We start from the raw sequence: 13,981 nt of genomic DNA on the forward strand, positions 1-13,981 counted from the left end.
AGGCCTCCGTACCAAATCCCCAAGGCCTGACACCCCAACCACCCGCCAAGGCCCCCCTACCAAATCCCCAAGGCCTGACACCCCAACCACCCGCCAAGGCCTCACACCCCAACCACCCGCCAAGGCCTCCCTACCAAATCCCCAAGGCCTCACACCCCAACCACCCGCCAAGGCCTCCCTACCAAATCCCCAAGGCCTCACACCCCACCCACCCGCCAAGGCCTCCCTACCAAATCCCCAAGACCTCACAGCCCAACCACCCGCCAAGGCCTCCCTACCAAATCCCCAAGGCCTCACACCCCACCCACCCGCCAAGGCCTCCCTACCAAATCCCCAAGGCCTCACAGCCCAACCACCCGCCAAGGCCTTCCTACCAAATCCCCAAGGCCTGACACCCCAACCACCCGCCAAGGCCTCCCTACCAAATCCCCAAGGCCTCACAGCCCAACCACCCGCCAAGGCCTCCCTACCAAATCCCCAAGGCCTCACACCCCAACCACCCGCCAAGGCCTCCCTACCAAATCCCCAAGGCCTCACACCCCAACCACCCGCCAAGGCCTCCCTACCAAATCCCCAAGGCCTCACACCCCACCCACCCGCCAAGGCCTCCCTACCAAATCCCCAAGACCTCACACCCCACCCACCCGCCAAGGCCTCCCTACCAAATCCCCAAGGCCTCACAGCCCAACCACCCGCCAAGGCCTCCCTACCAAATCCCCAAGGCCTCACAGCCCAACCACCCGCCAAGGCCTCCCTACCAAATCCCCAAGGCCTCACAGCCCAACCACCCGCCAAGGCCTCCCTACCAAATCCCCAAGGCCCCCACAGCCCCAACCACCCGCCAAGGCCTCCCTACCAAATCCCCAAGACCTGACACCCCCAACCACCCGCCAAGGCGTCCGTACCAAATCCCCAAGACCTCACACCCCAACCACCCGCCAAGGCCTCCCTACCAAATCCCCAAGGCCTCACACCCCAACCACCCGCCAAGGCCTCCCTACCAAATCCCCAAGGCCTCACACCCCAACCCCCCCGCCAAGGCCTCCCTACCAAATCCCCAAGGCCTCACACCCCACCCACCCGCCAAGGCCTCCCTACCAAATCCCCAAGGCCTCACACCCCAACCACCCGCCAAGGCCTCCCTACCAAATCCCCAAGGCCTCACACCCCAACCACCCGCCAAGGCCTCCCTACCAAATCCCCAAGGCCTCACACCCCACCCACCCGCCAAGGCCTCCCTACCAAATCCCCAAGACCTCACACCCCACCCACCCGCCAAGGCCTCCCTACCAAATCCCCAAGGCCTCACAGCCCAACCACCCGCCAAGGCCTCCCTACCAAATCCCCAAGGCCTCACAGCCCCAACCACCCGCCAAGGCCTCCCTACCAAATCCCCAAGGCCTCACAGCCCAACCACCCGCCAAGGCCTCCCTACCAAATCCCCAAGGCCTCACAGCCCAACCACCCGCCAAGGCCTCCCTACCAAATCCCCAAGACCTGACACCCCAACCACCCGCCAAGGCGTCCGTACCAAATCCCCAAGACCTCACACCCCAACCACCCGCCAAGGCCTCCCTACCAAATCCCCAAGGCCTCACACCCCAACCACCCGCCAAGGCCTCCGTACCAAATCCCCAAGGCCTGACACCCCAACCACCCGCCAAGGCCTCCGTACCAAATCCCCAAGACCTCACACCCCAACCACCCGCCAAGGCCTCCGTACCAAATCCCCAAGGCCTCACAGCCCAACCACCCGCCAAGGCCTCCCTACCAAATCCCCAAGGCCTCACAGCCCAACCACCCGCCAAGGCCTCCCTACCAAATCCCCAAGGCCTCACACCCCAACCACCCGCCAAGGCCTCCCTACCAAATCCCCAAGGCCTCACAGCCCAACCACCCGCCAAGGCCTCCCTACCAAATCCCCAAGGCCTCACAGCCCAACCACCCGCCAAGGCCTCCCTACCAAATCCCCAAGGCCTCACACCCCAACCACCCGCCAAGGCCTCCGTACCAAATCCCCAAGGCCTGACACCCCAACCACCCGCCAAGGCCTCCGTACCAAATCCCCAAGACCTCACACCCCAACCACCCGCCAAGGCCTCCGTACCAAATCCCCAAGGCCTCACAGCCCAACCACCCGCCAAGGCCTCCCTACCAAATCCCCAAGGCCTCACACCCCAACCACCCGCCAAGGCCTCCCTACCAAATCCCCAAGGCCTCACACCCCAACCACCCGCCAAGGCCTCCCTACCAAATCCCCAAGGCCTCACAGCCCAACCACCCGCCAAGGCCTCCCTACCAAATCCCCAAGGCCTCACAAAGCAACCATTCAACAAGGCCTCTGTACTAAGCTTCAGCACCTCAGAACACAACCCATGCTCACCTACAAGTCATTTTTCGTTCACCACTAAAGGTGAAGTTAGTATTATAAAGCTATTCTTGTATTCAAAACTGATACGGGTAGAACTGGACATGATTTATCACATTTACCAAATAATATTTATTATAAAACTGTTACAGAACCATTATGGCAGCTGTTAATTGATATAATTTAAGACATTTAGCGACATTATGTGCCTTACTGTAAACCGTTGTGACGCTATCTTAACGACGGCATAGAAAAGATTTTAAATAAATAAAACAAACCAGTACCCCCCTCCAGAACCAGCCTGCAACCCCCACAGCGCAAGGAAGCCACTTACCCAGCTCATCCCACAGCTGTCGGCACTTGTCCGTCATTCCTGCCCCCTGCTGCCTCCAGAGTGCGAGCCGGGGGTCCTCCAGGAACTGCTCGGTCATGAGGATCAGCATGCGGGCACCGTTGGAGTCCCTCATCCGTAGCATCTCGCGCACCTGGGAGCGTGACAAAGCGTGCACGTGAGGGGCTGGTGCAATTCCCAGGAGCTCTCCCTCGGGATTAGCAGAGCCGGGCAACTCGCCGGCGGAAGCAGAGGGAGAGGAGAAGGAACGCGACCCTGGAAACGTCAGGGCAAAGGGTGCAAGCAGATCTGTGCGTGCAAACGTCGCCCCGCTACCCGGGCCCTCAGCCACACTTGTTTCCTTACGTGCGTTTACCCGAAACGATCGACAATCCAATCACAGGATTTACCATCAAGAATAAATGCAATATTATGCTTCACCCCCTTACATAAAAAAGACAGCACAGTAAAACCCTCCTCGCAACAGGAGCAGAGGACAGGAGGGAGGAGCCAAAAAGCTGCAGCTCCCCTAGTGCACTGCACAAGCTTCCTCGCAACAGGAGCAGAGGGCAGGATGGAGGAGCCAAAAAGCTGCAGCTCCTAGTGCACTGCACAAGCACCTTCCTCCCAACAGGAGCAGAGGGCAGGAGGGAGGAGCCAAAAAGCTGCAGCTCCTAGTGCACTGCACAAGCACCTTCCTCCCAACAGGAGCAGAGGGCAGGATGGAGGAGCCAAAAAGCTGCAGCTCCCCTAGTACACTGCACAAGCACCTTCCTCGCAACAGGAGCAGAGGGCAGGAGGGAGGAGCCAAAAAGCTGCAGCTCCTAGTGCACTGCACAAGCACCTTCCTCCCCACAGGAGCAGAGGGCAGGAGGGAGGAGCCAAAAAGCTGCAGCTCCTAGTGCACTGCACAAGCACCTTCCTCCCAACAGGAGCAGAGGGCAGGAGGGAGGAGCCAAAAAGCTGCAGCTCCTAGTGCATTGCACAAGCAAATTCCTCGCAACAGGAGCAGAGGGCAGGAGGGAGGAGCCAAAAAGCTGCAGCTCCTAGTGCACTGCACAAGCACCTTCCTCCCAACAGGAGCAGAGGGCAGGATGGAGGAGCCAAAAAGCTGCAGCTCCCCTAGTGCACTGCACAAGCACCTTCCTCCCAACAGGAGCAGAGGGCAGGAGCCAAAAAGCTGCAGCTCCTAGTGCACTGCACAAGCACCTTCCTCCCAACAGGAGCAGAGGGCAGGAGGGAGGAGCCAAAAAGCTGCAGCTCCTAGTGCATTGCACAAGCAAATTCCTCGCAACAGGAGCAGAGGGCAGGAGGGAAGAGCCAAAAAGCTGCAGCTCCCCTAGTGCACTGCACAAGCACCTCCCTCGCAACAGGAGCAGAGGGCAGGAGGGAGGAGCCAAAAAGCTGCAGCTCCTAGTGCACTGCACAAGCACCTTCCTCCCAACAGGAGCAGAGGGCAGGAGGGAGGAGCCAAAAAGCTGCAGCTCCTAGTGCACTGCACAAGCACCTTCCTCCCAACAGGAGCAGAGGGCAGGAGCCAAAAAGCTGCAGCTCCTAGTGCACTGCACAAGCACCTTCCTCCCAACAGGAGCAGAGGGCAGGAGCCAAAAAGCTGCAGCTCCTAGTGCACTGCACAAGCACCTTCCTCCCAACAGGAGCAGAGGGCAGGAGCCAAAAAGCTGCAGCTCCTAGTGCACTGCACAAGCACCTTCCTCCCAACAGGAGCAGAGGGCAGGAGGGAGGAGCCAAAAAGCTGCAGCTCCTAGTGCACTGCACAAGCACCTTCCTCCCAACAGGAGCAGAGGGCAGGAGCCAAAAAGCTGCAGCTCCTAGTGCACTGCACAAGCACCTTCCTCCCAACAGGAGCAGAGGGCAGGAGGGAGGAGCCAAAAAGCTGCAGCTCCTAGTGCATTGCACAAGCAAATTCCTCGCAACAGGAGCAGAGGGCAGGAGGGAGGAGCCAAAAAGCTGCAGCTCCTAGTGCACTGCACAAGCACCTTCCTCCCAACAGGAGCAGAGGGCAGGAGGGAGGAGCCAAAAAGCTGCAGCTCCTAGTGCACTGCACAAGCAACTTCCTCCCAACAGGAGCAGATAAACTTCTAGATGGAGTACAAGCAAGGGAAGAGGGAGAGAGAGAGAAAATATCCTGGGCAGAAGTCCAGAATGGCTTTAAAGGCCAACACATGGAAACTTTAAATGATTTTATCAAAAGACTGCACCTCAAAGCACAGCCGGGGGGGCAGCCAGGCCAGCGTTACCTTGTTAAACATGGACTGCAGCTGTTTACTGGCTCCATAGTAGCCTCCGTTTGAGAGAAGCTGCTTCACTTGTTCCTGGATTTGTTCTCCATCCAGGTGCCAGCAGTTCTCATCTTCGATGCCAGCGCCTGCGGTGGGATCGGGAGCACCTACAGTGAGAGAGAGAGAGAATGTGAGAGAGCGAGTGTGAGTGAGAGTGTGAGAGAGAGTGAGAGAGCGAGAGAATGTGAGAGAGCGAGAGAATGTGAGAGAGAGAGCGAGAGAATGTGAGAGAAAGAGAGAGAGTAAGAGAGTGCGTGAGAGTGAATGAAAGAGAGTGTGAGAGAGAGCGAGAGAATGTGAGAGAAAGAGAGAGTGAGAGAGTGCGTGAGAGTGAATGAAAGAGAGAGAGTGTGAGAGAGCGAGAGAATGAAAGAGAAAGAGAGAGAGTGTGAGAGAGAGAGTGTGAGAGAGTAAGAGGGAATGAGAGAGAGAGAGATCAGCCCAGCGGTATAAGCCCTCAAGCCACGCTGACCGAGCAGGCTACACCTTGGAGTGGCTGGGGGAGGTGGGGGGGGGGGGCGAGTGTCCAGCCTCTGCTGCCTCTCCTCCTAGCTTGCCTCGCACAGGGTGTCTCCCGCCCCCCCCCCCCCCAGGCTTACCGTGCACCCTGTTGATCTCGGAGCCCAGCAGCAGGATCTGGTCTGCCAGCCGCTGGGCCGTGGGCAGCACCTCCGTGTGGTGGGCGCTGATCAGGTACTGGACGAACTTCTGCAGCTGGTCCCGGTTCATCTGCGAGAGCGTCTCCGAGATGGGCAGGCGCAGCTCCACCAGCCGGGCCTTGCGGATGCGGTGCAGCGAGAGCGCCACCACGTGGGCGCAGTAGAAGATGTCCCTGTTCTCGCAGCCGCAGCTGACCGAGGTGATCTTGCAGCGGTCGAAGCTGACGGACACCTGGTAGCTCTTCTCCGGCTCGCTGGGGCCCGGCGGCTCCGTGACGGTGCCGCTCAGGTGGAAACCTGGAGGAAGGAAAGGCAAGGGGGGGGGGGGGGCGGTGGAATGAGAGACTCGTGCACAGGAATCTGCCCGGGCAAGTCTGAAGAGCAGGAAAAGCCGGCGGGGCGCATCGTGAGCAATCCAACCCCACAGGTCCTAGCGAGAGCGATGCTGCCGGGTGACTCAGAGGCCACCGAGTATCGCAGCTAAAAATAAATTACCCTGCTTACACCCCTGACTTCCGGCGGGCGGCCTGCCTCCTAGGACTCGGCAAGGGCCAACGTCAGCTCCGATCCCGTGGCCCCCAGCTGACCTCCAAGCTCACTGCACCACAGTCACCCCCAGCGTCCACCCCCCCCCGAGCCAGAGCAGAGTTCCTGCAGACTCCGGGCCTCCCAGGACTCACAACAGCGGAGGGGGGGGGGGGACGGGGACCCTGTTCCTGATTGATGAGCACGGGGGGGGGGGGGGGGGGACACAAGCCCCGGACGAGGCAGAAGGCAGGGAGGTTGTGCTCCAAAGCTGGAAGGGCGAGTCCCCGGCCGCAGGAGACAGGAGAAGAAGGAGATCTTACCTCCCAGCGCCTCTGCTGTCAGGTGAGGAGCAGAAGGCAGAGGAGGAGGAGCAGGAGGAGCAGGAGGAAGGCAGATAACTCACCCACTTGCAGCACCCGGTCGACGGCTCCCGCCTGCAGCAGCTGCAGCCCGCGGTTGAAGGGGACGCGGGAGTCTCGCTCGCCCTCGGGGGGCTGGTAGCCCAGGGACGAGTACATGCAGATCTCCCGCTCGCTGCGGGGGAAGGACCAGAACACGATCCGTCTCTGCACCGGCTCGGGGACCCGAGAGAAGCGCTCCTCCACCTACAGTCACACACAGAGAGAGGGGGAGAGGGAGAGAGCGTGAGAGACAGGCGCCAGGCTGGGAGCCAGCAGAGCCCCTCGAACCTAGCAGGGGGGGGGGGGGCTCAGGTCTGGGGCACGAACGGTCGGCAGATCCCCCCCAAAAAAGTGGATTATCTCCCGTTCACACCCCCCCCCCCCCCTTAAAGGATAAGCGAAGGCTTTCTTCAGTCTACCTGACCAGTAAATGTCGTAGGGACTTTTCCCTCCAGGACCTCGTGCAGACGCCCGGCTTGTGCCGGTCACTCTTACTGACCGCTCTCCTTGTTCACGGTGCCTCTTTTCCCATCCCCTTTTGTGGCGCCGGTCGCCTTCCCCCTGCTCCGCCTTGGGTTGAGATGCGGCGACCCAGAACCCCCGGACGGAGGAGCAGCGAAGGGGACGCGCTGGGCACCTGGCCCGGCCTGGTCAAACCCTTCCGCGCTAGAGAACCAGCGCAACGACGTCAGCTCCCCCCGCACAGCGGGCGGCGGGGCACCCAGGCAGCAACCAGAGCCCGGGGGGGGGGGGCGAGTGACAGGTCCCTCCCGGAGCCCTGAAGCACGGAGCCGGCTTCACGCTGGCACGCGATCGCTCCGGGGGTGGGGGCTGGGATCTGGATCCCGCCACTAGAGTTTTGCTTCCCAGTCCAGGGTGAAACGTGGATTTATAGCCTTCGCACTCCGTGGGGGGGCAGATTTACCGCAAGGGGTGAAACCCGCCCGTCCCACCTATGGGGGGGAGCAGAGCCTGCTCCTCCCGGGTTAATGAGGCACGGTGGTGCCTCAACTACTCCTGGCGCGCAGCGCTTTCCCCCTCATGGAAGGCAGCGCACAAATTTAAAAAAAAAATAAATAATAATAATAATAATGCAGTCTCCCCCGTCCTAACTCCCCCCACCCACCAAGCAACGCCTCCTCCACGCGTGGCTATAAGAGCGGCAAAGTGGCCGACGTGTCAGTGGAAATTGTGTCCTCTCAGCAGGCCGCAGATTTAACTGCCACCGCGAGCATCTCTGGCCCGGGCGCCTGCCTCAACTCATCCACCTGTGGCACCTGCTCCTCCTCCTCCTCGCCGGGAGGAACCGCGAGAGGATTCCTTTCCGTGCACTCAATCGCCCGTGGCAGATTCTCGTGTGTGTGTGCGTGTGTGTGTGTGCGTGTGTGCGTGTGTGTGTGTCCCCAGGGCGGCGGGAGGGGACGGTGGTGACGGGACAGGGGCAGTTTCTGTGGCACTCGTTCATCGATACTTCCCCCACGGTGGAGCTGTCGTAAGCACGGGAGGGAGGAGTGCGGCAGTCGCCGAGGATGGTGGGGGGAAAGAGTGTGACAGGCGGAGAAAGAGGGTGCAGGGAGGAACCCAAGGGGCTAATTCGTGGGGTGGGCGAGGGAATGAAGGGGCTTTTGGAGGGGGAAGCGAGAGGGGTGCTAGGGGATGGAGGCAGGTAGAGAGGTGGGGTCCAGGAGATGGCATTTTGAGTTGATGGGTGAGGGACCTCGATGGAGTGCGTTTCTTGAAGTCATGACCGGGGATGTCTTGAAAGAGACTGGGAGCCTGTTTGAGGGGCGGGGGGGAGAAGAGTCTTGGAATAAGTGAAATTTGGAGGGAAGGTCCGAGGCAGTGATGGAAGGCGACTTCGGAGGCTCAGAGTCAATGTGGTGAAGAGGGAGTCTCAAGGGCAGTGTTCGGGGCCACGTCCAGACAGAGTGGAGTCTCAGGGGGGATCTCGGGGGTGTCTTGGTGGTAGGGACTCGGATTCAGTGACAGGGATTGTCTCAGGGTCAGTGAATGCAGGTACTTCTGGAGGAGGATGGGGTGTTGCACAGTCAGTGATCGGGGGTGTCTCATTGGGAGACGTCTCAGGGTCAGTAATCACGGGGGTGTCTCATAGGGGTGGAGTCTCTGGGGTCAGTGTTCGGGGGATTTCTCATGGGGGTCAGTGATCAGAGGGGACGTATCGCGGGGCAGAGTCTCAGGGTCAGTGATCGGGGGGGGGGGGGGGTGTCTCATAGGGGGATGAGTCTTCAGGTCATTGATCAGGAGGGTGTCTCATGGGGGAGGAGGCTCGGGATCAGTGACCAGGGGAGTCTTGGGGTCAGTGACAGGGATGTCTCATGGTGGGAGGAGTCAGGGTCAGTGATCGGGGATGTGTCCCGGTGGAGAAGTATTGGGGCCAGTGATGGGGGCCGTCTCTTGGGGGAGGAATCTCAGGGTCAGTGATGGAAGATGTCTCATGAGGGAGGAGTCACGGGGTCAGTGATCGGGGGTCTCAGGGTCAGTGATGGGAGATGTCTCCTGGGGGAGGAGTCTCAGGGTCAGTGATTGGAGATGTCTCCTGGGGGAAGAGTCTCGGGGTCAGTGATTGGAGATGTCGTCTCGGGGTCAGTGATGGGAGGATGTCTCCTGGGGGAGGAGTCTCGGGGGTCAGTGATCGGGGGATGTCTCCTGGAGGAAGAGTCTCAGGGGTCAGTGATCGGGGGATGTCTCCTGGGGGAGGAGTCTCGGGGGTCAGTGATCAGGGGATCTCATGGGGGGAGGAGTCTCGGGGTCAGTGATCGGGGGATGTCTCATGAGGGGGAGGAGTCTCGGGGTCAGTGATCGGGGGATATCTCCTGGGGGAGGAGTTTCGGGGGTCAGTGATCGGGGGATGTCTCATGAGGGGGAGGAGTCTCGGGGTCAGTGATCGGGGGATATCTCCTGGGGGAGGAGTCTCGGGGTTCAGTGATCGGGGGATGTCTCATGGGGGGGAGGAGTCTCGGGGTCAGTGATCGGGGGATGTCTCATGGGGGGAGGAGTCTCGGGGTCAGTGATCGGGGGATGTCTCATGGGGGGGAGGAGTCTCGGGGGATGTCTCATGGGGGGGGGCTGTCTCTTACCTGCTCGTAGGCCCAGCTCTCCGCCACTCTCCGGGCGCTCAAGTCCAGCAGCGTGTGCGGGCGGCTCAGGCTCGGTCCGAGACCGGGGCAGTGGCGCTTGGCCGGCGGGGCCTCCATGGCCCGGTCTGGCGGAAAGTCCCCAGCGTTTCCTGCCTGCGCAGCTCCAGCCCGGCCGCCGCGGCCCCTTTAAATCTCCGCAACAATGAACGTCGCGACGCTTTATCCGGCCCGGCGCCGGGCCCGCCCCAGCACGGCTCCCATTAGCGGAGCAGCCGCCCCCGCGTCTCCTCCCATTGGATAAGAGCCGCCATCAATCCAGCGTGGCCGAGACTCGAACAGCAGCGTCAACGTCAAATAAAGGTCAGAGTCGACCAATCAGGAAGGAGGGTCGGCTTTGTAGGGCGCTAGGGTGTGTCCTTATTAGGAAAAGGAGGTGGAGCTAAGGAGTTTCATTCATATTTCCCCGAGACGGCGCTTTCATCCTTCCACATCCTGATTAAACAATAAAGCAGGAACAAAGAGCCGCAGACGGGCGTTTGCATTTATTTCTTACGGAGCTCCTCCGTCAGAAAAACCCTGCTAAAGGGTTTGCAACGCCACATACAGAGATGCAGGACTTGTTTGCATTTATTTCTTACGGAGCGCCTCCGTCAGAAAAACCCTGCTAAAGGGTTTGCAACGCCACATACAGAGATGCAGGATTGGTTTGCATTTATTTCTTACGGAGCGCCTCCGTCAGAAAAACCCTGCTAAAGGGTTTGCAACGCCACATACAGAGATGCAGGACTTGTTTGCATTTACTTCTTACGGAGCGCCTCCGTCAGAAAAACCCTGCTAAAGGGTTTGCAACGCCACATACAGAGATGCAGGACTTGTTTGCGTTTACTTCTTACGGAGCGCCTCCGTCAGAAAAACCCTGCTGAAGGGTTTGCAACGCCACATACAGAGATGCAGGATTTGTTTGCGTTTATTTCTTACGGAGCGCCTCAGTCAGAAAAACCCTGCTAAAGGGTTTGCAACGCCACATACAGAGTTGCAGGACTTGTTTGCGTTTATTTCTTACGGAGCGCCTCCGTCAGAAAAACCCTGCTAAAGGGTTTGCAACGCCACATACAGAGATGCAGGACTGGTTTGCATTTATTTCTTACGGAGCGCCTCCGTCAGAAAAACCCTGCTAAAGGGTTTGCAACGCCACATACAGAGATGCAGGATTGGTTTGCATTTATTTCTTACGGAGCGCCTCCGTCAGAAAAACCCTGCTAAAGGGTTTGCAACGCCACATACAGAGATGCAGGATTGGTTTGCATTTATTTCTTACGGAGCGCCTCCGTCAGAAAAACCCTGCTAAAGGGTTTGCAACGCCACATACAGAGATGCAGGATTTGTTTGCATTTATTTCTTACGGAGCGCCTCAGTCAGAAAAACCCTGCTAAAGGGTTTGCAACGCCACATACAGAGATGCAGGATTGGTTTGCATTTATTTCTTACGGAGCGCCTCCGTCAGAAAAACCCTGCTAAAGGGTTTGCAACGCCACATACAGAGATGCAGGACTTGTTTGCATTGTTTCTTGTGCCTTCATATTTTAAGCCCTTTTGGAGGCGACCTTCGGACTCTGCATTGGTGCAAACAGAGCTTGCACCAGTGTTTCTTCGCGTGTAATTTTCAGTACATTAAGCAGAGTGAAAAGATCCGATGGTCCTACTGCCGGGTGGGGGGGGGGGCAAATCGACCTTTGCCCCAGAGCTGCTGCAAGAATATTTGCCCCCAGGTGTAGCGTCGGGTAGGGAGCCGCTCCAGCACCGCACTCCTTTCTTTGCTAGCAATGACACTGGAACAGCACCGTTCTTCTTGGGGCAGGATTTTGCTGCCCTAAAACTTTGGCACTCGGTGCTAGTGCCTGGTTTTCCTAATGGAAGCACCGGCCCTGCTTCGCTCCAGTTTTCCAGGTGACAGCCTGCACACACGCCTTCCTGTCGAGACTCTCTCTGCAGATACTTTTCCCATAGCAAATAAATTATGTCGATTTCACGACAGAAGCTGCGCCTCTCTCTCTCCTCCTGCTGCTGGAGCTGAATAGGCAGACGTTAGGGAGCACCACATTTACTTTCAGCCCCATTGAAGGAGGGCACTTTCTAGACGACCTTGACTGCCTTTGAGAATTGTCATCTGCAGGTAGGACTCTAGCAACAGCTGGATAAAGTGTCAAGCCAAGCACAATCCTTGCCTCCGAGAGGGACAACAGAGACCAAGAGCGGGACCTGTCCTGGCAAAGAAAGATCCTCTAGCACAGAAGCCGCCCACCCACCCACCAGGAAGGAGGGGGAGTCCACGAAGGGTCCCGAGGTGGCAGTGAGCGCACTTAGCCCAGCAGTAGCACCCACTAATCAGCCACCTCCCTTCCCTGTCCTGGGAGCAGACAGCAAGCGTCTCCTCCCGAGAGGTGTCCCGCACTCATCCCCGTGCCTCAGTCGCAGAGTTCAGTTACCCCATGCAAGTTTTAGAAGAGCTTAGGAGACACCCGGGCACAGATCAATCCAAATCTCACAGTCAACCAGGCCCAGAGAATCAGCAGACTGCCTCTAGCCTCCCTTACCAACTCTTCTCTCCTTCTCCCTGGCTGTTTCACTCCAATAGCAATGCACGCCTATTCCTGTTTCCTGCAGTTTTTAATTGTAACAGCTCTGTTTATTTTATTGTTCGATCTATTTGTATTAATATCAAAGAAACAGAACAAGACATTTGTAACAGATGTAGCAATGGTGCCACTACGAACGAGCGGCACATAAAAGAAAATTAGGTCTTACCTTAGTTAATTTTCGTTCCTGTAGTACCACGGATCAGTCCAGACTCCTGGGTTATGCCCCCCCTCTAGCAGATGGAGACAGAAGTTTACAAACAAAACTCCGCCTATATCTAGGCTGGTGCCACCTACAGTCTGGCAGTCTTACTTAATGTCAAAGCAGATAAAGCCCCCAAAATCACTACAAACGAACTATATACAGGAACCTACCAACCAAACTAACGGCTCCACTATCCCCCAAATGGGACCAGAACCAGAGCCATCGATAACGGAGAAAAAGAAAACAGAGATAGAAAGGACAGAAAGAAAGCATCGTCTCCCCCAGACTCTCCGTCAGAACAGCAGACTCGACGGGCGGGACTCTGGACTGATCCGTGGTACTACAGGAACGAAAATTAACTAAGGTAAGACCTAATTTTCTTTTCCCTGTACGTACCCGGATCAGTCCAGACTCCTGGGATGTACCAGAGCTACCTTAACTAGGGTGGGATCCGGAGAGTCCCGCTCTGAGCACCCCTGCCCCGAAACCGCCACTACCTGGTGCATGAACATCCAGGCGATAATGACGCGCAAAGGTATGCAACGACTTCCAGGTCGCTGCCTTACAAATATCCTCCGCAGAAACCTGACTGCACTCCGCCCAGGAAGCCGCTTGAGAACGCGTAGAATGGGCTTTGAGCCCCACCGGGACCGATTTGCCGTGCAACAAATATGCGGAACCAATGGCTTCCTTCAACCAACGGGCAATAGTAGTCTTGGAAGCCGCCTGCCCGCGCCGAGGACCGCCCCACAAGACAAAGAGATGATCCGACTTCCGAAAAAGGTTCGTCACCTCCAGATAACCTAAAAGGGCTCTCCTTACGTCCAGGCGCCGCAAGTCTCGATAATTCGGAAGCGACCTATCAGCCTCAGAAAACGAAGGCAAATCTACCGTCTGGTTGAGATGAAACGCAGAAACCACCTTAGGCAAGAAGGAAGGCACTGTACGAAGCGACACTCCCGAATCCGTAATTCTCAAAAAAGGCTCCCGACAAGACAAGGCTTGGAGCTCCGACACCCTCCTCGCTGACGCGACTGCCACCAGGAAAACTACCTTGAGCGTCAAGTCCTTCACCGTAGCTCTACGGATGGGCTCGAAGGGAACGGAGCATAAAGCCTTCAGAACTAAATTCAAACTCCAAGAAGGACACGGAGAACGGAACGGAGGCCGTAATTGCTTAGCTCCACGAAGGAAGCGCACGACGTCCGGGTGCGCCGACAATGTCCTCCCATGGACCTGTCCACGCAGCAAGGCAAGGGCCGCAACTTGCACTCTAAGCGAACTGGCAGACAAGCCCTTCGCCAAGCCATCTTGGAGGAAATGCAACACCTCCGGCACAGAAGCCTGCGTGGGCCGAATATCCTGTGCCAGGCACCAAGTCTCAAAGACCGTCCACACCCGCACGTACGCCAGGGAAGTGGAAGGCTTGCGTGACCTTAGCAAAGTCGTAACCAC

At 58.0% G+C, this 13,981-nt stretch overlaps 1 protein-coding gene across 1 annotated transcript; it reads right to left on the reverse strand.

Moving 5' to 3' along the window:
• Positions 1–2,398: 2,398 nt before the first annotated feature.
• On the reverse strand, positions 2,399–9,909 carry ZSWIM4 (zinc finger SWIM-type containing 4). The gene is made up of 5 exons (XM_029585731.1): positions 9,686–9,909; positions 6,590–6,791; positions 5,599–5,955; positions 4,958–5,106; positions 2,399–2,853 (listed from the first exon to the last, which is right to left on the reverse strand). The coding sequence occupies exons 1-5, from the start codon at positions 9,800–9,802 to the stop codon at positions 2,605–2,607; spliced, it is 1,074 nt and encodes a 357-aa protein (XP_029441591.1). The 5' UTR covers positions 9,803–9,909; the 3' UTR covers positions 2,399–2,604.
• Positions 9,910–13,981: the final 4,072 nt, after the last annotated feature.

This window comes from Rhinatrema bivittatum, chromosome 19 (assembly GCF_901001135.1).
Source record: "Rhinatrema bivittatum chromosome 19, aRhiBiv1.1, whole genome shotgun sequence".
Lineage (NCBI taxonomy): Eukaryota > Metazoa > Chordata > Amphibia > Gymnophiona > Rhinatrematidae > Rhinatrema > Rhinatrema bivittatum.